General features: G+C 51.8%; 6 protein-coding genes across 6 annotated transcripts; all 6 read left to right on the top strand.

Moving 5' to 3' along the window:
* Window positions 1–1872: 1872 nt before the first annotated feature.
* Window positions 1873–2930, top strand: BU25DRAFT_427630 (uncharacterized protein; the record flags this gene model as incomplete). Its single annotated transcript, XM_033708458.1, has 5 exons — window positions 1873–2023; window positions 2103–2159; window positions 2210–2250; window positions 2332–2615; window positions 2729–2930. The coding sequence occupies 5 exons, from the start codon at window positions 1873–1875 to the stop codon at window positions 2928–2930; spliced, it is 735 nt and encodes a 244-aa protein (XP_033566996.1).
* A 2030-nt stretch (window positions 2931–4960) lies between these two features.
* On the top strand, window positions 4961–6493 carry BU25DRAFT_470800 (MFS general substrate transporter; the record flags this gene model as incomplete). The annotated part of the gene is made up of 6 exons (XM_033710799.1): window positions 4961–5278; window positions 5327–5628; window positions 5679–5854; window positions 5905–5989; window positions 6031–6364; window positions 6413–6493. The coding sequence occupies 6 exons, from the start codon at window positions 4961–4963 to the stop codon at window positions 6491–6493; spliced, it is 1296 nt and encodes a 431-aa protein (XP_033566995.1).
* Window positions 6494–9437: 2944 nt separating this feature from the next.
* Window positions 9438–10362, top strand: BU25DRAFT_406116 (uncharacterized protein). Its single transcript, XM_033705196.1, has one exon. The coding sequence runs from the start codon at window positions 9644–9646 to the stop codon at window positions 9884–9886; it is 243 nt and encodes an 80-aa protein (XP_033566994.1). The 5' UTR covers window positions 9438–9643; the 3' UTR covers window positions 9887–10362.
* A 2043-nt stretch (window positions 10363–12405) lies between these two features.
* On the top strand, window positions 12406–13515 carry BU25DRAFT_83095 (uncharacterized protein). Its single transcript, XM_033712153.1, has one exon. It carries the CDS (start codon window positions 12597–12599, stop codon window positions 13353–13355), a length of 759 nt encoding a protein of 252 aa, XP_033566993.1. The 5' UTR covers window positions 12406–12596; the 3' UTR covers window positions 13356–13515.
* A 1887-nt stretch (window positions 13516–15402) lies between these two features.
* BU25DRAFT_453983 (uncharacterized protein) lies at window positions 15403–17612 on the top strand (the record flags this gene model as incomplete). Its single annotated transcript, XM_033709843.1, has 3 exons — window positions 15403–15865; window positions 16195–17167; window positions 17210–17612. 3 exons carry the CDS (start codon window positions 15403–15405, stop codon window positions 17610–17612), a joined length of 1839 nt encoding a protein of 612 aa, XP_033566992.1.
* A 1248-nt stretch (window positions 17613–18860) lies between these two features.
* On the top strand, window positions 18861–21380 carry BU25DRAFT_83101 (uncharacterized protein). Its single transcript, XM_033712154.1, has 2 exons — window positions 18861–20294; window positions 20348–21380. Exons 1-2 carry the CDS (start codon window positions 18948–18950, stop codon window positions 21299–21301), a joined length of 2301 nt encoding a protein of 766 aa, XP_033566991.1. The 5' UTR covers window positions 18861–18947; the 3' UTR covers window positions 21302–21380.
* The last annotated feature ends 185 nt before the right edge of the window (window positions 21381–21565 follow it).

Here is a 21565-nt window from a genome sequence, read left to right as displayed (position 1 = left end):
TAACGCTGAATACGAGCGAACACCATGCTAAGAGCGGCCAGCGCCTGGTGTTGCACAGAAGCCGCATGGCGCCGCAAGAGCTTTCATCATCGAACACTGAGAACACGACGACGCTCCCGTAGCAACCTCTGCCCCAATAATGTCTATCATAACTTCAGCATCTCTTCACATAACCACAGCACGCCTGCCCGCATACAACACCAAGACAGGCAACACTCCGGCGCCCACACATACAAAATTGCGACTCGTATAGATTATTGCTCTAGCCACTTGGCGGTGTCGTGCTCCCTTTCTTGCTGCATTCGGCCGCCTACTGCTGTGTAACCCTTACATTAGTTAGCGTCGTGTCATCTCGGCTGCCTTTGACGACTCGCCCCTCGCAAGCAGGGACTGTCGTTGTTGGGACCTAAGTCCTTTACTGTTTGCATGTAATCTTCCACCTGCAGCCGACAGGCATTCGGACCGAGCTAAGCAGTTGCAGCTGAGAATAGAACCATTGGACTGCATGCCAACCACCTGGTCACTGGAGACTGGACACGCTTCTTGGTCAATGCGCAAAGCTTGACAACGCTTAGATTCGAGGGAGCGACCCTTACAGTACCGAGAAACAAAACCTGCGTTGAAGGGACGACAGTATTGTATATGCAGGCTGGACGTTGGTGTGCAGCTCCTTCGCCTTATCTTACAGCCTCACAGCCTCGTTCTGGGCGCCTTAGGATCTGGAGTGAATGCACCTTCCAGTCTAGCAGTTGCTCTCGACCCAACCCCTATCGACAGACTACGACGCCTTCGTAATGTGTGCGTGCGATCTACCATGCTTAACGGTCTTCCTCGCGTCTTGGCTGGTATACCTACTGCTGATCGCAGTCTCTTCACTGTTGACTTTCATCGATACCTGTTCGTAATGAGCGTTATAGATCTGCTGCAATTTTCTCCGCAGTCGCACTGAACTCAGACGATCAAGTCGCATCACACAGACATGGTTCGTCCTGTCTCGTCAGTTTGCAGATCAGGAAATGTCTCTTCTTCTCAATTGTCCTTCCTCTTCCCTTTCCCTTAATTCCGATCTCTTACCCGCTCCAGGATTCCGTTTCGGTGGGTGGAGGTCAACCTTGCTCTTTGCGAGCAAACAAGACTTCTTTCCTGGATACAAGGCATTCGAGTCAATGTCTTATCATGGTAAATGAATGGAACATGTTGCACCTGAAGTTCTTTCGATCAGCCCTCTGGGACCGCTGAAGGATTCAGACACGGAACAGTAAACCAGGATTACAATACTTTCCACGCTCGTTCGCTCGCGTTGAAAAAGTGAAATAGTAATTCCAATTATGTGCTACAAAGAACGTTGACGAGCTCGTCGAAAGCTTGTTCTCGTGTTCTGCCAAGTGGAGTTTCAGATGCAGCATATTCAAAGCCGGCACATGTACCCGTTTAATGCCACGGCGAGGTACAGCTACTATCAATGTCTCCTGAGAATTACGATCCTACAGGAAGCGGAGTTGTGCATTCAATAGCGACCGTGCCACGCCCGTGTAGTAGCGTCAGGGCGCCGGGCCTTTTGTGGGGCAAATGAATCTCGGCCTGTCAAGAACGTGCCATTTGAGCCGAAACGGCGACGGGAAGAGGAAACGGGAAGATCATATCATCCGGCAAGGAATAATCCAAGCATTTATGAACGAGTCACTATCGGATCGCGTCGTCAGCTTCTTGGAGTGAGGCACGGTGTTGGTATACAAGGCCATTGTTCCCGCGAGGAAATGTTCGGGAAACGCCTCGGTCAACCACCGTCTCACTCCTACGCTCCTTTCATAAACGCAATTGACGCAGGCCGAAGTTACCAGCAATTCCATCGTGAAGACTTACTTCGAACACATGGTCGATCCATCACCGGGCTACACTCGACATATAACAGATCCCACCAACCTTCACCAAGGTCTCAAGGTCGTTGACATATCAACGACAATATTTGCCCTTGTCGCAGTGGCTTTATGGCTCTTCATGCGAGTGCACGTGACGAAGAATGGTATCCAACTTGACGACTATGAGTTTATTCCCTCAAGATCACCTTTATAGTACCTTCAGAATTGACGCGTTGCCATCAGATATGGTTATGTGCGCACTAATATGCAGTTTCGTTCTCCTTGGCTTCAGTTTCCCACGTACGTAAGCTCCACTTTCAGGAAATGTTGTACCACTAAGCAGACCGCAGATATGAGCGCTGGCCTTGGGTACCACCTTTGGGATGTCAAAGTCGAGGACTTCAGTCAACTTTTCAAAAGGTTTGCATTAGATCGTTGACGTTGCTCTGGTTTGCCTAATCCGGACATACAGTGGACACTTGCGGGAACCATCTTGTACGCGACCAGTCTGGCTTTTACGGAAGTCTCGATTCTGTTCTTCTACCTTCGACTAGCACCACATAGATGGTATCGCTCACTGGTGTGGATTCTCCTTACCGTTGTAGTCGCCTACGCAACAGCCTACGTCACAGTGAGTGTCTTTGGATGCAAGCCGATCGCTGCGAGCTGGGATCTGAGGCTTGCACATGAAGCCAGCTGCCTCGATCAGTACACAAAATACATGGCTCTTTCAGTCCTGGACATTGTCATCGATTTGTTGGTTCTGATCCTGCCAATTCCTGTAGTGCTACCACTTCAGATGCCTATGAGGCAGAAAATCTCTATTTCTTTGGTCTTCGCTACCGGCAGCTTATATACGTCCCTTACAGATACCGACTTTTCAGTGTTTACGCGGTCCTTATCCGGCGTACGGCTATGCTGGCTCCCCTGATGGCTTCGACAGATTATACCTGGGACGCAGTCGAACAGTTCAAATGGTATTTTGCCGAAGTCAACTTAGCAATAGCGTGTGCATCCGCCCCTGTTCGCCAGCGGTCCGTTGCAGTGTTTGCCAGCGGTCCGCTGCACTGATTGTCCAGCTCATTCAGTTAGCTCAGTTTGCTTCCCCATCCCTTCACTGCTATTTCCTTCTACTATATAGTCCCGATCGATCCTTGCCATAGCTCACAGACAGACCAGTCAAACCAATCATCTCAACCCTTCCACAGCCCCTGCCCTGAAAAAAACACTGTTCACACGCTCTTCCTGGCCTTCCAAATCTTCCACTCCACTGCGACTACCGAGATGCTTGGCTGATTGAGGAACTCAAGTCGACTGTGCTCTCATCTCCGACGACGAAACAGCTTGCTCTGGCAATAGCTCGTATTATCAAGACTAGTACGACGACAACCTCGAAGAGAGTCCTATTTATGACGAGACCAGACTCTGGAGAAGTATTATGGGCGGTAGAGATGCGCTCACGACTACGATAACAGTGGGCGAAGACAACATATCTCCTTCCAACATCTCAGGGAAGATAGGAGCCTTCCTCGATGGCAGGCTAAGATATTGTTGCGGTGTGTGCCACTGTAGAATACCGATAGCTACGGTAAATGACAACGTAGGACTATCGGGTCAATGGAATACTGTACTGAATTGCTATCTAGCTGGGAAATGACGACTATATACCTGACCTCAGGCCAGTGACCTGTCACACACTAGACTAGGGTAGGCTGTCAGGGGTATAGTCAAACCTTGTACAGACCGACCGATACCGCAACAGATATCAATTCTCGAAGCGCATACACGTCAAGTCAACAACAGTCGTCACGTACGAACCGTTCCGAAAGCCGGCGTAGTCATGGGAACATTGGAGGGCATGTGAGGAAAATCGTGGAAGGCATGAAACCTAAGGGGACCAGATCGCAGCGTATTTGTGCTGATAAGATGGTAGAAAGTCCAGTTACGAACGATCAAACACCCTGTGAATGTACGGGACGTGCAGATATGTCGACCAGGAATCCTTACCGCACCGCTCGTCAGATCAATTGACCGAGCGTATCAGAAAGGCTCATGTGTAACTTGGAACCTGTTGGCCGTTTCCCCGGATCGACTGCTACATTTGGAATGCATGATCTCCAACATCCGACCTCGATGTCCACCAACGCCAGGTCACTGGCAAATGACGTGTAGGAATGACCGGCTATTGTCTATTCGGTCTGGGGGTGTAGGGAGCTACGACAAAGTTTCCTCTTTCTTCCAACACCTGTTGGCCTATTACTACGACCCGTGTAACACAAAAAGAACAGAGAGGCCAAATTTCCCTCCATCGGACGTCATCCAATGCTCGTGCATCATACAACAGTAACGTACATTACGAGCTTCCCACTAAAACAGTTTGCTCAGAGCGACCGCCGGAGAGTCTATCGACCTGGTCTCGGGAGACACCCGCTTACAGATATACTGTCGGAGGGAGTGAAGGTATCCACCGATCGCCATCTGTTTGCTGCTAGCGGTCCGTTGCAGTGTTTGTTAACGGTCCGCTGCACTGATTGTCCAGCTCATTCGGTTAGCTCAGTTTGCTTCCCTAACCCTTCATTGCTATCCCCTTCTACTATATAGTCTCGATCGATTCTAGCCCATAGCTCTTAGGATCAATCAACATCTCAACCCTTCCACATATACGCGCTTCCCGAAGCTGTGTCACAGCTGAGCGTTAAGCCGCTTGAAGTATAGCCTTCCCACCTATGGACGACAGAGCCCTATACGAACATGTCTGCATTCCAGGATTCACAAACCCACATATCTCGCTGCAATCACGCCGACCTTTTCCCTGTTGGATTGCATTTCGGCCGTTGTCAGGACGAAGGATGACATCCACGGACGTGGTAGGGACCAACCATGTCCAATGCAAGATACCGACTCCTTCCTTTCCTCCCGACGTACCTCAGATAACATAGCGGCATCACATTGTCAACGGACCTTGAGCAAGCGCTGTTGTGTTGGATGTACACATCCTGTTCTGAGAAGTTGAGTGGCATGCATATGTACAGGGAAGACGCTTTCCGGAATGCGGGCTGTATCCTCCACTCCAACGCGACATTCGTCATATCGCCTGCACGATGTCCGAAAAGTTCCACAACAGCGTCGAGCATCGAGCCTCAGACAGCACGACTGATTCCGAAACATGCATCATCAAAGAAGAACGTGAAGGCGGTGTGGCTACATGGATGACCGTGGTTGGCTCCATCTTGGTCTACTATTGTTCCATGGGTGTTCTGAATAGCTTCGGCTTCTTCCACAACTACTACAGCCATGACTTCCTCAAGAATACCCCAACGTCGGTGATCGCCTTCATCAGGACGCTGCAGATAGCGTTGACGAACTCGCTAGCAGCGGTGTCTGGGGCACTATGTGATTACTACGGCATAAGATTTGGTGTTGGCGCTCCAAAATCCACATGAGCAACAGCTAACGGTGCATAGTAGCTGCGCATTGGTGCAGGTAGCGGCACAGCAGTTGGCTTGCTTGCTATGTCCTTTGCACAGGCTGGTCGATTTTGGCAGGTCTTCCTAGTTCAAGGCCTACTCATGGGCTTCGCTGCTGCCTTTGGCGCTCAGCCTGCACTTACCGTTGTTGGTCAACACTTCCAGCAACAACGGGAAGTAGCTATGGGCTTTGTTACCGCTGGCTCTGCTCTGGGAGGTATCAAATTCCCTCTCATATTTGAGCGTCTATTGTCCATTCTGGGATTTCAGTGGATGCTGCGCGTGGCAGCGCTGAAGGTCGCGTAAGTGGTCAACGTCGCCATTACAGATGACAAGTCATTGACTATTAAAGCGTTCTCTACTCAATCTCGCTGGCCATATCGACCAGCAAGCCTATTGGAAAGAACCAGCCAAGGAACTGCGGCTCGCTCATCGAGTTTCGCGGCTTCCTCGACCTACGTTATGCGGTCCTTTGCATCAGAGGTTTCTTCGCTCAGTTGGGACAGTGGATCCCTTTATACTACATCAGTAGGCTCCCGGCCTTATAGAACGTCGTTTTCTGTACTCACGTAGATCAGAGATGTACACAAATGCAGCATACCCTGGCAACAATGTCAGCGAGTACTTCCTGTCCATGATGAACGGGTGCAGGATCTTGGGCGCGTGCCGTATTTGATACCATCATGTCTAGCTGAAGCTTTCAGTGGAGGTCTTTTAGGCGATCGCATAGGCCGCCTCAACCTACTCTGGCCTATGGTGATGTTCACGGGATGCATCTACATCTTCATCTGGCAGCTTATCAACTCTCTCGCTGTGACTGTGCTCTTCGCTTGCCTCTATGGCTTTGGTACTGGCAACTTCACCGCACTATTACCATCGATTGTAGAACAGATCACACCAGATGAGAACCTGGGGACACGAGTAGGCGCATTCTACAGTGTTGTTGCTGTTGTTCGTCTGGTTGGAACACCGATTGGTAGTGCTTTGATCACGAGCGATGATACGAAAGAGGGGTACTGGTGGCTGATAGTCTTCTCGGTAAGTACAGTTGATATGAAGACTTGGTAACCTACTAACGAAAACTAGTGTACCACAATTACCATTGCATCGCTGTTCATGCTCGGCAGCCGCCTGCTACACGACAAGAATTTGCGGAAGAAGTGGTGAAAGTTTCACAGCCTCTTTCTAGAAGTTCACATCGCTCACAGCTTATGGTCACATAGACAGAGTATGTGTCTCAAGAAAGCGTTACAGTCCGCAAGATATCACATATAATGACTTTCACAAGTTGCTGACCCCCCTCTGTCTGAAAACTATGATGTCATCTACCCACGAAGTTGTTCTTTGGGCCAAAAAGACATATCTCATCATCGTTCCAATTATCAAGGGGGGTCAGCAACTTGTGAGTTACCGACATATGAGGGTGTATTTGACGAAGAAGCGGTTCAGACATACTCCAGTACATATATGTTGCTACAAATCATTAGTCCGTTTACCAAATGATGATCTAGGAAGTATCTTCTCATCCTGACCTTGCGTACGCCCCTCCTGTTGCCTCCTCCTTAAAGCAAGGACACTCACAACAAACCCAACAACCCCGACCAAGCCGAGGGTCACTCCCAAAGTGGCGGTCAAGAAAGCACTGTTTGGATCGCCAGGAGACGAGTCTGGTATGGCTTTCGACATCACAACTATGGCTATACTACAGAGATAAACATAAACGACCTAGTTTCTACCGAAATTCGAGTTCGACACTTGCTTTTTGCAGGCCTCGGAAGCCTCGTGATTTTCTTCAATCTAAGCCTGCTTCAGCCTTACCCCTCAAAAGCCAAGAAGACGCCTATGTGTTAGGAGATTGGCGTAATGATGCCCTTGTTAAAGGTTATGCACAGGCGCACAAGGTTTGAGGCGTAAGCCACTTCAAGAGCAGGCGCACTCCACCAATGAGTCTACAACAATGTTTGCACAGCCTGGAAAGCTGAGCGGACGCTTCAGCCTTGCTCACTCTAGCCATAAATTCAGCTCTACCCACTATGTCATAATTGCTTCGGAAGGAAGCATCTAAAACCGTTGGTAGTGGTGCACCAGGGGAAACCTCTGATTGGCTATAATGAAAGGTTGCTGTAATTGGCCAAGATTGTTGTGGAATTTTACATAAGCAGACTTTGCTAGTAAGAGCGTGGGAGCAGCTGCAGAGGAGAGAGCGGCAAGGCAGCGTGGAAGTGAGGATGGTGGCGCACGACGCGCAAGGAGTAACAAGAACAAGAACATCACAGCACACGCAGAAGTGCAATAGAACAAGGATAACAACAACTGCAGGTACAATAAAGGGAGGGATGCGAGAGAGAGTAGATGAGGAAGGTTGCGTCTGCGTACAAACAATCTGTGATACTTTCCTGCAGAAGCATTATCAGCGCATACACCACCAAGATCTTTACGCCTGACAGATCTACGTATATGCCTAGACCAAAAGAGCGGCCGCGGGCCTGAATTTTATGCTTCTACAAACATGCCGATACCGATAGACATAGTCGAAGACCACGATTCTCAAACGGATGCCGTCACTTCTCAAACTACGGATGAGCCAACTGACCCACAACCATAGACGCAAGTTTCAAAGGAAGAATCCTCTCAGTTGCCATCGATTGCCTCGACGAGGTCCAGGAAGCCTCAGGTCCTATCAGAGCAAAAAGAATATCTTTTGGATTGGGGTTTGAAAGTTTTAGGAGTAGCTACAGCTATTTATTCGGCATCTGTGCTCCAATCTCTTACAAGCTTACATCAGAGGGGAACGATGAGAATGATGCATCCCAAAAAGCTCTTGCATTCATTCTAAAAGACATGCGTGCGCGAACAATATTGGCAGCTACCCAAGCCCAATCGGCGGCGGCATCCTAGAGTTCGCAACTGAGCGATATGGAGGCGACTATGGCAAGACAAAACCATGAATTGGAAAGCATGCAGACACACCTAGACAGTCAAGGGGTACCGAGAGCTTGGGAGTTTTGTGACAGCCGAGCACAACAAGTGACTGCTTGTGTGGACCTGTCTTCGTCGGTCAACATCACCCGCTTAGTGTCAATTCTGGTCAAAATCGTCACATCAGTTCCTCCGCACACAGTGCCAACTTCAAGAACGAAAAAAACTTCCGACATTTGGATGTCGACAGCCATCCGCACGTCCACGAGCCCAGTCACAGTGGTTGAACCCACATTTCCAAGTATCCCCAGCACGTCTGGCAGAGGAATGTCGAAGGAGGCAAGCATAGCTTTGGTATTGGGCATAGGTTTCTTGTTCCTTAACGTTGTTTCGGGCTTAGTGAAATGGTGGCAGCGTCGTGGAGTAAGGAAACAGGATATCACTGAGGAACAACGGACGGACTGATCGAATGCCGAGGATGCTCCATCTTGAAGGCCTGGCTCATGCTCTGACGTTTCCAAATCACGATAGCTGTTTATCAAACGAGTTTTCATAATGTATTTTCCATTGACGAATAACATCTCACAGCTACTTGTTAGTGAGTGCAGCAAAGCATCGATTGTCATCTCGACCTGTAATTTCTACACTCATGTTACGCAATCAGCTCGACTCTTGCGCATTGTACTGCAAGGGATCGTGCTGTTATACTTTTATCAGGCCTGTCCTCCCTTCATCTTCGAAGTTCTTCACTCAGCTTTCGGCGCCTTCTCTTCGCCAGTGAATACTTCCAAGGTCTGTTCTCTCTTCAAATTTGAACACCACCTCTCAGCTGTCGATGTCTTCTTCTTACCAGTATACTAACAACCAATCCAATGAGGACTATGACACCGAATACTGAGCTTAAAATGATCGCCAAAACATCCCTTGTAGTGGCTGGTCCACCAGGCGAGCTACCTGATCCATGACCCGGATGTATGGTTGGGGTTGGCTCCGCCCCGTTACTATCGGACGTACGCGTAGTTGACCCTGGCCCTGTCCCGTTCATTGAACGGGTTTGCGTATTTGTAAGACTGCCTAAGCTCGACATTGCACTGTTGATACGTGCTGTCGAGCTCAGTTGCCTACAAGCATTTAATTCATATGCTCTTCTATCGTAGAAGCTCTACGCCTAAATCAATCTGATGTTATCCATCTGCCTCTGTAGTGAAGCCTGCGCTGATGCAGCGAGAGCTGCCTCACTTCTCAAATGACTGATCTCCGACATGGGCGACGCTTGTGCTGCACCGTCGCCAGCATTGGCCTAGTGCGCGAATGGGAAAAAGAGATGGGTGTGGCTGAGCGAACTACAAGTGCATAACCAAATTTCCGCAACATGCTGGGGTTGAAGGTACGGTGGAGATGCTACACTGGATTTGGGACACAGCGTTTGCAGCCGTTGGCGGTGACAGCTTATCTTTTGAGATCTATCTACCTCGGAAAGAGTATGGAGGAAATGGCACTTTAGAAAAGGTGCTAGGACTGTTCATGCACGAAGTGCTCCTAGCAGGATGGGGAATGCCCATTGGGAAGCTTGGAAGAACTCAGCAGATTTTGCAAAGAAAAGGGCAGATGGGATTTCTTCCTGTCAAGTGCCCCCTCTGAACATGCGGGATGGTGTCAGTACTCCCCCAAACTGCATCGCCTTCTTCTAGACTTAGTGCCTTGACCATCTGAATACTATGTCCCTTAACGGGGTTTCAAGGCAAGCTTGGCGAGTGTCCTCTAGGAATTTGCAATCCATGAAGGACTTTTGAGTGCGTACATCACATTGATCATCCAAATGGTACTCTAAAGTTATTTGTTGCTTCGCTGGTCTTGCGCATACGCCTTATCCCCCAATACCCACGAACCTCGTATGTTGAATAATGATGCAAAATCGTGTGGTCGGCCTGGAAAGCCGACAGGTAAGTCAGCTCTGTAGCAATAGTAAACAAGTTCATTGCGTAAGGACTTACGCTACCATGCTGATCAAACGACCTCAATGGTTTCCTATCTCAATGCTGATTAATTCTGGTCTTAAAGTACCTTCTCATAGAGATTATAGATTGAAAATGTCGTCGAGATAAAGATGTGAGCTGAAAACTCCGGGTGAAGGCGCCGTGGAGATCCTTCCTCTTTTGTCACGATCTCCGGAGGCTGAAGGCGCGGACGCACCCGACTTTCTGGTTGACCATTTTCACCACACAACTCTACTTCAACTACAACTCCGGTTCATTTCATTTCACTTGTCGCACAGTAATTACTCTGTGCAAGATGCAGCATGCCGCACACGGTCGGAGACGGTGCGGCAACAATCGCGGCATGCCAGCCAGGCCTGCCTGTGGCCCCCAAACTCGCAGTTCTAGGCAAAGCAGGCGCCATTCGCAACCAGGACAGGACAAACTCGCTGCGCATCGAAACAGCGCACAGACAAGATCATCCTGTCAGGCATGCGTCGCCGACCAATAAGCCAATGATCTCAACCGTGGGATGTAATGACACGGGACAGTATGCATTGCATCTCCCTCCAGCGCCTTCACCCCCCTCAGGGCATCAAGGCTCATGACCTCGTGCACGCAAACGGATAAGTCATGTCGACGTCTGGTTCGACTTGTCCTGCAGGACTGGGGTTAGCGAGGAAAGGTCTCGATCCAGGCGAGATGCCCGCCCCCTCACGGACAGCACATGCCAATCAAACCAACATGACCAAACTCGTTATGGAACACAACTCGTCAAAATATTGAACCGTCTGGTTATCACAAGGCTTGCAAATCCTTCGGGATGTTCCCGATTACGAGTTGCTTATGCTAACAGGGTCTCGAGCCTGAAGCCATCTCCTCTGTGTTGGAGATCCATCACCGGAAGTTACCGCTGCAGTCCATCGCATATGTTCCACGGTCCACAAGCGAACGAAAGGATCGTGTTCCCGGTCAAATCCAAGATTGCACCCAACATCCACCTTGTTGTGGACGGTCGGTGTTGGAAATTGGTCCGCTTGCGTGAGGGAGATCTGCGGCTTGGGAGGGAGGGGTCAAGGCTGCCAGCACACGTCTCTCGTCTAGCAGGCCTCACTACGACGAGGGTGATTGGAAGAGTATTGTCACCATACGCAAGCCTTCCATTCGGACCTTGTTTGATTGTGCTACGAATTCAACTCAACGGAGAGAACTACGCCAGCCATGCTGACTCTACCGATTGCGCTTGACCGCCCAAGTGCTATAAGCATGAGGCTCTGCTAGCGAAGATCAGTCCATTCCTCGTCTGAGGTCTGCATGGGTCATCAAGACATCCTGGCTGACAAGATCGAACATGCTGCTTTCAGTCGCTGTCCACATCTGCAAACTCGGCCCGCTTGTCTCCGTCCAAACATGGGAAAGTGCTGTTTCGCAGCTCCAGGAAGGATGTCCTTGGGAACGCTAAATCCACTGGGTCGGTGTGCGCTTTGACCCATGGCGTCGGCTTGTGGGGTGATTTTGCACAGGCGAGACCGAGGCGTCAACGCCAAAATGCAAGCTACCTTTTATCTCGTGTTCCCACGCGGTCAACCCGAAGTCAACGCTGGAATGTCCTTCATAGCGCACGTTGACTCGAAACGGTCGCTCTGCTGCAAGTGAGCAGTCTGCTCGCCCATGAGGTTATCGAGAGCCTAAAGCGTGGGGCAGAAAGCTCGGTGTTGCGACATTCGGAGGCTCACCACGCTCGCACAAGATTTGCCGTGTCACGGGAGTACAGCGCTATCGGTTTCGTTTCGCGACGAACAGCGAACAGCGACAGGTCATACTGCTCTACCGACTGATTGGCATGGAACGTCAGATACTTGCATTCCATTGAGCTGCTGCAACACGAAATTGGGGGGACCCAGCTCACTGGTGCATCCCAGGAAAGCCGCCTGTGCTGATCACCCGTCGGTGTGGCTTTCGGGGCCCCATACGTCTGCACACTGCACACCATTTGGTGTTGCACCCCTCATTTGTGTGGCCTTCCAGAAGCGACCACAAACCTGCTATCATCCTTTTTCGTCAGATGGCCCTACACAAGAGAATTGCACGAAACCTCATACACGGTCTGGCGACAAGTCTAGCACAGGCGGCATCAAAGCACTTGCGCTTGGGCTTGTGAGAAGATGTAGGAGATACTCGTGGTCCACCTGGCGCTATCTCATGAGCCGACCATGAGCATGTCTCAGATGCAGTTTTGGTCACACCTTTAGTCTGTTCAAGTCAAAGGGTTCTCGCCGCTTAGTGGGCAGCCTGAGCATGGAGGTGTTAATCAATGTCGGCGGGAACCCTATCCACGCTTACCAGTGAGATTGCCTGTCGAACAAAGCCCTTCAATGTTCGCATCGCGTACGATGTCAGATGCCACCATCGAAGATGAAAGTAACCTCCATACGGGATGTACATCTATTTGGATCCTTCAACACAATCTCGGTCCGGTGAATACATCGTTACACATTGATGGTTGGAAACGATTACACAGTGCAGCATACATGCCCAGGATGTTCGCAAAACAGGCTCATTTTGGGATAGTGCACTCTGTCGGACGTTTCTGTGATGGTGTCCCGCAAAGCGAGACCAAGATCGACAGGGTCATGCCAGTAACCAAGAAGTCCAGGCTGGTCTTATTGACCATGTGGCCTTGCCAGACAACTCGCTCCAACTGTTGGCTGCAACAGTCAAGCATGTTCATGAGTAAGCCATTGATACTATATGATTCGCTGGAAAACGAGGCCAGGTGCTATCCAAATATAGCGCTTGGACAACACATGTGGCGGTGCCTAGCCACAAGTTGCTTGTATCCTTGTGGCATCAAGTATCCGTGCTGTAGGCGCTGTATTGCGGTTTCAGTTCCTGCGTCCACAGGTTGGGTGGGGTACACTGCAGGTGTGCATGCAACGGATATCGATTGTGTACGGACGGCACTAATGTCAAGACTCATGATTGCTATTAGACGACTAGGAATAGTCTGCATTGTCGCATCTCCACATCCAGCGCAAGTCGCTATCAAGAGGCCGGCCAGATTAGGACCTCTCGAACATTTCGATCTAGTATCCATGAGGCTCGCGTTCGCAACCCGGTCGTGGGACCGATGACAGCAGCAAAGCCTACTGTAGGCCTCTGCGCCTAATATAGTTCATCTTGGGGATCAGCGATCACCCCGCAAATGCCATAGCGATGGATGCTTCCTCATACCCACCACGTGAACGGATGACCGTTACGTCTATGGGTAACACAGGATGGTGGACCATGGAACCCGATCAGACGGCGTCGACCTATCCCGAGTTACGACTAGGGGAAACAGTTACACTCCTTCGGAGGGACTGTAACGCAGTCAATATCGATGCGGCAGAGCAGTGACACACTGCAGGTCTGTATGCTCGATTAAGACTAGGCAAACAAGGCGATAGGTCCATGCGACCCAGCACCGCGCTCCAACCTGCAGTTCACGCCTGCCCCTCAACCTTATCCATGACTTCGGGCCAGATGAATTCAGGGACCACGAGGGGAGCACAGAGCATCATGGGCATGACAGCAACACGGATACGAAGTGCCATGTCTTCACATCATAATGATGAGCCATCGATGACACATGAATGGCGAGAAGTACATGCAACACGGCTCTTGCTGTGTGCGACTCTTAAACATGTGGTTGCGCTCTAGATAAGTCGTTTCGATAATGAGGGTCGAAAGCTTGCAGGTGCAGCCAAAGATTATTGCGGCTTGAAGCGATTGGAATAAGCGAAGCTTTCCCGCATACGCCATCTTAGAGCGCGGCCATTTCCACAAACGGAGTGCATGCAGGAGGCATATGCTTCATTTGCAGCTATGAAGCGTTGCAGTGCAGCCTGAGGAGGCCGGCGGTGAACTCATGAGTATGATGGAATGTGGACTCGCTTGTTCGCTACAACAATATCATCTCAACTCTGACGTTGTATAGTGATGATGACGATGGACACCACGGCGGTGAGGCTCTTCGCTGAGCAGCAGTACTGCGGTGACTGCGCCCTGATGCCCCACGAGGGTGCTTCGCTTACCAGACGAACCAGACTGCATTCGGGCAATGGTCTTAATTTTAGACTCATCCCATGTCCAATGAGACATCATTTGGACCTGCACAGCCGCTCACCAGCCACAAGGTCCCGCATTGCGGTCCGGCGAAAGCGAAAGCATCGCGAATCAGATGCCTGGCGGATCCCAGCCCGCGGGGAGGACATGCATCCTCTGATGGCTCCCCGACAAAAGCGGTGGTCTAGCGTGCGCATCGTCTGAATGCACTCTCTAATCCGCTTACCTTCGCTAGAACGAGCATGGGCACTCCTGACGGCTGCGCTCTCACTCGCCGGCGTGCGCTTGTGGTGCTTGCATTGGGCATGGAACGGCTCCTTGGCGCCGTACAGGGGTGTCTTGGGCCACCCGGCTTCACCGCAATCTATAGAGGCTTGTCGTCCCACGAAGCGGTCGGGGCGCGCGATCGAGGCGGGGACGTGGTTAATGGCGAACGGTATGCTTACTTATTTCTCCTAGCTTGACTTACCGTTCCCAATCTGCCACCTCATGCCACGGACCCGCTTCTGTAGGGCAGAGGACAGGGGTTCGCGGTGGCTTTGTGCACTGTCTGCACGGGGGCCATCGATGACCGTGTCTGAGGCCTTCTGTATAAACCACACTTCGCCCCCCAGGCACCGTCTTCAGTTCCAGGCCTCTCGATCAGCACGAACACGACCTCTTCTAGGCCTTTCTGACAGCCTTGGTCTACAATCCAGCATCGAGGCATTCTCGCTTGTGACTTGTCCCTTACAATCTAGTCTCTCAAAGGACTGCATCTCGGAACCGCAACGCGCCGTCGACATATCACCCCGATCCAGCAACTGATCTGCAACAATCAGCGATTGGATTGTCGCTCACCCGAACCAGGCTTTTGTGGCTGCCTGTCGTCCCTCATCTCAGAGCTGGTAAGCTTCCCCTGTCCGGGGCTGTCTTACAGATGCGCTAGTGAACCAAACACTGCTTATCCATCGATCGGCCCCGGCCCGCTCTCGTTGATCAACCTTTACTGACTTGGAATGTGAGAATAAGACCCGAGCGGCTCTTGACGATACATCCTCTTGCTCTGCAACTTCCTCACACACATCAGCCACCATGGTCGACAACGCATATCCCCCCACAATGCTCCACGACTTTGAGCTCTACTCTCACGAGCAAGAGCAGCAGTTGCAGTACCTCCCCACCACACAGCCCTTCCTCTCCTCATCAACATATAGCATGGAGCAGTCATTTAGCGCACCATACGAGCACATGCTACCCCTGGTTGAAGCACCAAGACCGCAATATCACTACGATCACATTGCTCATGGACACAAGCTTGCACAACAGTACAACTACCACAGCCCTTCTGGATCCCCACACTCAACCTTGAACTCGTTTCAAGATCAGCCTCCAGTTCTCTCTGCCTCTTCTGAATCTGGTGCTTCAGCATCGTCCTCTGCTCTGGGCTCACCTTCGATCACTCCCCAGTTCGAAATGGAGTCCTGGAACCCAATGGTCATGATGACCTCGGGCCTCGAGTACCCAACCATTGTTGCAGCCGAAAAGTCATTCGTTGGTGAGTCAATGATTCCTTCTACAACAACGACATCTTTCATATTTTCTTCTACACCCAATGTCTCGAACTATGCCTTCAAGACACCGACCACTCCTGCTTCAGCAAGCTGGTCTTCCTTAAGGTCGAGTTTGCGCAGAAACTCTACGCTTTCCAATGAGATCCACCCATACGACATTCCTGTTTCATCCACTTCTTCTTCAGTCACTTCTTCTCCACCTCTCTTAAGAACTTCTTCTAGCTTGGTGCCAATTTCGCAAGAATTTTGTTGGTCTCCTCCCAGTGTTGTCAACTTACTCGACCAATGCAAAAAGCTAACATGACAATTGCAGACCCGAACGTCATTCAGCCATTCGCATTTGCTCCCCATAGCCCCTTCCCCGAAATCCGAACAACATCCTCGGATTATTTCTCCATCGTTGAGCAGCCTGCGTCGCCAGCTCTGTCTCAGCTCTCAGCGCAGAGCCCGCGCCCATGCATTAAGCAGGGTAGCGCTTCGCCCTTCCTCCAAACACATTTCCACCCTTACCAAAGGCGTGGCTCAGTAGCATCGCTGCACTCGCACCACTCAAACACAAGCCGACGTAGCGGCAGCAGAAGCAGCTTTGAACTGGATGATGAGACAATGCAGAAGGGCATGTGCCCACTGCCAGAGTGTGGACGCGTGTTCAAGGACTTGAAGGCCCACATGCTTACGCACCAGAACGAACGCCCGGAGAAGTGCCCAATCGCCACCTGCGAGTACCACGTCAAAGGCTTCGCAAGAAAGTACGACAAGAACAGGCACACACTTACTCACTACAAGGGTACCATGGTGTGTGGATTCTGCCCCGGCAGTGGGTCGGCAGCGGAGAAGAGCTTCAACCGCGCCGATGTCTTCAAGAGGCATCTCACATCCGTTCACGGTGTTGAGCAGAGCCCTCCCAACAGCCGAAAGAAGAGCCCCGGTGGTGCACGCAAGGCATACTGCCCACAGATTGCTGGTACCTGCTCGACTTGCTCGGTCACTTTCGCCAACGCCCAGGAGTTCTACGAGCACTTGGACGACTGCGTGCTACGCGTCGTGCAACAAGCTGACCCCTGCGAGGCCACCAACCAGCGTCTGTTGACTTCCGTTGCCGAGGACAAGGACGTCACTGACACACTGGACCGCAACGGCCTCTCCAAGAGCATCGAGTATACCATCCCCAACTACAACGATGACGAGGAAGAGGAAGACTTTGAGGAGGAGATCGACAACGACGACCAGGATGATGCTACCTACGGCAGCCGCCGCGCGCGCTCCGGCAAGGGCAGCATCAAGAAGTCCAACTCGAATTGACAATTAACACATCCCCGAGGTGTCAGCACATCGCAACACGTCGGGGGTGGTAACCCCTCCAAAGTCACAAAGCCTGTTCGTGGTCCACGAGCAGGTCTCACCTTCTCCAAGGGCGGTGTCGCAGCCACCTCCTCGGGCCGCAAGAAGCGCAAGAACTATCCTCTTGCGTGGGGCTGTCCTACAGAGCGGATGAAGATGAAGAAGCGCGTCATGTGTGTCTACGACGGCCCAAGGCGACTCTGGAAAGACGACATGATGCTCGACTCCGAGTTCGAGGTCCGCATGAAGATGCCTGATGGCAAGAGCTATGTGACCGACCTCGATGTACAGACTATGAAGCGCGCTGACGCACTTCACAATGCAACACCCGAGGAGAAGGGACACTGGGTCCCAGATAACATGAGAAATATGGGCGAATATGTCTTTTGATTGCACTGTTTAGCGTCACGAGTTTCCTTTCTTAATCATGGACACGGTAAAAAGAGGATTTAAGAATCATGGTCGCCGGCTGGCGACCCGTACACAGAAACGATTACGACACTGTACAAGTTGTATCATCACTTCTTGTTGGCGATTAGGGTTTGTTTGTTCGTTGGATCGATACCACTACCTATGGTCCGGGTTGCTATGGCGTTTGAGCATGCTTGCGATTGCTTGCTTTGTTGAAGGATTGGTAATAGTGCTGTGCACATACTACAATCTAAAGTTGATTACTATCACCACATCTGCTTATCTTACTCATGGTGACAAACCACACTGCTCACTGCACTCTCCATTCCATACTTGAAGTTCGTCAGGCCGCCAACTGCAGTGCCCGCAAAGTCACCTGCACAGTGGGTCTCCCAGCACCACGGCTATGGCTCTATCACCCGCCCTTCGGCTGACGCTAGTCTGCAAAGCACGTACTCACAACATCATCACATCATCAATCACGATAAAACAGCCAAGACATGAAGTCGCCGACGATCAACATGATTAAGTCGCACATCGGAGCAGTGACATCAGGAGTCGCCGACGATCAACAGGATTAGCTGGCAGACCGGAGCAGTGACATCAGAAGTCGCTGATCACTCGCACGTACCTGATCGACAGGGGCCCCACAGCCTTGAAATCGTCAACATTCCGAGCACCGCAACACCAACTCGAGGTACAGGGTGTGCATGGTACGACGCAAATATCCTAGTGTTGATCTGACTGAGCACACGGAAGGGCTAATATTAGCTGTTAATCATCCTGCAAGATGGTATTGGGGACACAACACTTTGATGTTACATGTAGCCCCTGCAGCAGACAGGCACAGGTATGAGAGGTTAATCATCCTGACGGTGCAGTCAATATTGGCGCGTGCAATGATCGTGATCCCCTTGCAACGAACGAACTCAGGGCCTTATGGAGGCTTTGATGCATTGACAGTCCGACAAAAATGCAAATATTTGGTGGTTGGAATGAAACGTTTTTCTTCACGTCGCAGGAGGCCATTAGCAACTGCCGCGCGTCAGGGGAAAATGAGTGGCGATAATTGTAAATCTTCACCGAATTCCAGACTTCTTTTAGCTTCATGTATTTTGGCCGTACTCGCAGGTGTTTGACCCACAACGCTGGTGGTGACAGGCGGGATGACCATGGGCTGTGGGGGAGGTTTGGCGCAGGCGCCGAGGCTGTTGTCGCAAAAGCTAGGTATCGTTACCGCTAAACGATATCGCTCCGCAGCCTCCCTCATCCTCTCTATTCGGAGCCTGGGATTTGGGTTAGTCCCCACTTGCTATGGACTCCAGCGATCCTCACGCGCAGACGACGAATGTGAACGCGTACGGAACCAGCAACAGCACGGGGGAGGCCTTCAGCAATGCAGCGGGCGACGACAGCGCTGCCCTCTGGCCGCAGGCACCGGTGCAGCTTGCTCGAGGACGTCAACCACGCGACGCACTGGCCAAGATCATCCCGTACAGTGTCTCGTCCATGGACGAGTTCGAGGCGGCTCTGCGCGAATATCTGAATGCCCCGCCCGAGCAGCCTGAGCACACTGAGGCCCAGCTCTCCTTCTGGATCGGCACCAGCTTCATGGTGTCGGCGCCTGCCCATCCCAACCCGCAGCAGCAATCGTCGCAGCAGCAGCAGCAGCAGCAGCAGCAGCAGCCCCCGCGGCACCTCGCCCAGCAGAGCCCGCACGCGCTCCCGGGTTACCAGCCTGTGAGTGGCTTCCAAGCACAGTACGGCGGACCCTCGCACGCGTACCAGTCTGTGTCAGACCCCGCCATTGCCCTGACACTGCCGCCCAACTTCCAGCAGCCACCCATACCGAATGGCGCGAACAACATCGCTGCGGGCAAGAAGCCGGAGCAGAAGGTCAGCCTGAGCATCATGGAGGCGCTGCAGCACACGGCCGACCCCAAGGACAGGATGCGCAAGCAGCGCGCCATCGCCAAGTGCTGCGTCGATGCCATCCAGAGGATCGACGGCTACCGGTACAGCTTCCACAATTGCTGGAACAGCAGAGAGGACGACAGCTTCCGCTTCTCGTACTACTGCAACGACTCGCTGCTCAACAAGGACCGCGCTGCGAACGGCAAGGGCGCGAAGCTGGGGAAGCGCGCGACGAAGCCGGTATATGACTGCAAGGGTGTCCTGTCGATCAAGTTCTCGGCAACCAAAGAGGCCCTGGACGTCTTCTACAAGCACGTTCCAGTGCATAAGACGTACGAAGAGCGAGCGCCGCCTCCACGGAAAGATTCGAAGAGGCGGAAGTTTTTGGAGGAGAACGATCCGGAGGCGCTTGCGAGGATAGTGAATCGACCGAAGGACGATAGTGCTGAGCCCACGCCCAGACTAAAGAAGAAAAAGCCGTCGAGACCAGAGCCACCCAGGCCATCGAATACCTCTCTGGAGAGTGATTTGAGGGCACAGAGTCTGCAGTCGTTGTTGTTGCTGATTAGAGATGATGCGTCTGCACCGCCGGAACTACCTCCTCCCCCAGAGCCAGAGTCAGCTATTCAGCAGCCTGTAACCGTACTGCAGTCGCCGATTCAACCGCCTCAGAACCAGCTTGCCCAGCAGCAACAGCGAAAGCGGCCTAGGAACAGCTGTGATGTTTGTAAGGCCAAGAAGACCAAGGTACGTAGGGACAGTGTTACAGGGCAACCGCAGGTAACTGACAGACTACATAGTGTGACGGTGTACGACCTATCTGCCAAACTTGTGTTGACAAGAAGCGGCAGTGCTTCTATTCAGAGCCACCTCTGGGCCATGATCGTCGTCAGTCAATGGCGGTCAGTGAGCCGGTACGACAAGTCCCAGCACCTAGCAGCGAGCTGTCCGAGCTGGAGAAGATGAAGAAGGAGCTCGAGGAAGCAAAGGCTCGGATTCAGCAACTGGAGCAAGAGAAAGGAGCATCTACGACACCCGTGCAGACACCGCAGACAGCCACACGACCGCAATCGCAACCGCAGCCGCAACAGCAGCCACATATCCAACCTCAACAGCGCAATCCGATACCTCATGCGCAAACACAAGTACATGCACAGCAGCAGCAGCAACAACAAGCACAGCAGCGCCAGCAGGTGGCCCAGAATCATCGTCAACAACTTCAACAACTCAACCAAGTTGCCCAACGCCGCAACAGCCCTCAGCAGATTGCTTATAACCTGGACGGACAGCCAGTGCAGCAGCAGCAGCAGCAGCAGCAGCGCCTACAAAGCCCACAACAGCCCTTGCAAACAGCACAACAACAACAACAACAACAACTCCAGACCGCTGCGCAGGCAATGCCTCTCCAGGCCCAACAAACCTACTTCACAGCCGCGAATCACACACCATACGGCACACTGAACCGCTCCATGACACAGGGATCCTTATCCTCGCAGTCTGCCCAAAATGCACTATCTTCTCAGAGCTCATTGTCGTCGTCCACTGGGCTTAGACAAACGCAACAGCAGGGCCAGTTGCATAACAGCGGCAGCCTTGCGAGTGGCGGGTCTGTGGATGCTAGTAGTTTGTATGGAAGTGTCGGTAGGAACGATCTCAATTGGCCGCCGGCGGCGTACTATGGGTACCAGAGTGCGCAGCAGCAGCAGCAGCAGGATCAGTGGGGGGCAGCGAGGGGGTCGAACGTTTTTCGGTGAATTGAGCTGAAAACATGACCGGTGTTGAGCAACAGCATATTATACCCAACAATGTATTCTTTTCTTGGAACCCTGAGTATTATTTCCTTCTATGGCCTGAACCAGGCTCTCGCACTCGCAAGGGACTATCGTCGGTTTGTCTCACCAGAATTGCGTGAGTACCTCTAAGGTGGAGGCTCTGCTAGCGTGGCCCGACCTTACGACTGACGCCGAGCCGATGCCTTCTTTCCTACAAGTCACAACCACCTCTGCTTCGGGACACAA

The sequence above is a fragment of the Macroventuria anomochaeta genome (assembly GCF_010093625.1).
Source record: "Macroventuria anomochaeta strain CBS 525.71 unplaced genomic scaffold BU25scaffold_2, whole genome shotgun sequence".
Classification (NCBI taxonomy): Eukaryota; Fungi; Ascomycota; class Dothideomycetes; order Pleosporales; family Didymellaceae; genus Macroventuria; species Macroventuria anomochaeta.
The sequence above is the reverse complement of the archived record's forward strand: the minus strand, read 5'-3'. Positions and strand labels throughout refer to the sequence as shown.

What these genes read in the sequence shown, in the direction of transcription:
- BU25DRAFT_406116 (XM_033705196.1), top strand. Translation starts at nt 9,644, where the DNA reads ATGCTACACTGGATTTGGGACACAGCGTTTGCAGCCGTTGGCGGTGAC.
- BU25DRAFT_83095 (XM_033712153.1), top strand. Translation starts at nt 12,597, where the DNA reads ATGTTCGCATCGCGTACGATGTCAGATGCCACCATCGAAGATGAAAGT.
- BU25DRAFT_83101 (XM_033712154.1), top strand. Translation starts at nt 18,948, where the DNA reads ATGGACTCCAGCGATCCTCACGCGCAGACGACGAATGTGAACGCGTAC. An exon ending in GTAAGGCCAAGAAGACCAAG is followed by an intron (nt 20,295 to 20,347) that starts GTACGTAGGGAC and finishes CAGACTACATAG; the next exon opens with TGTGACGGTGTACGACCTAT.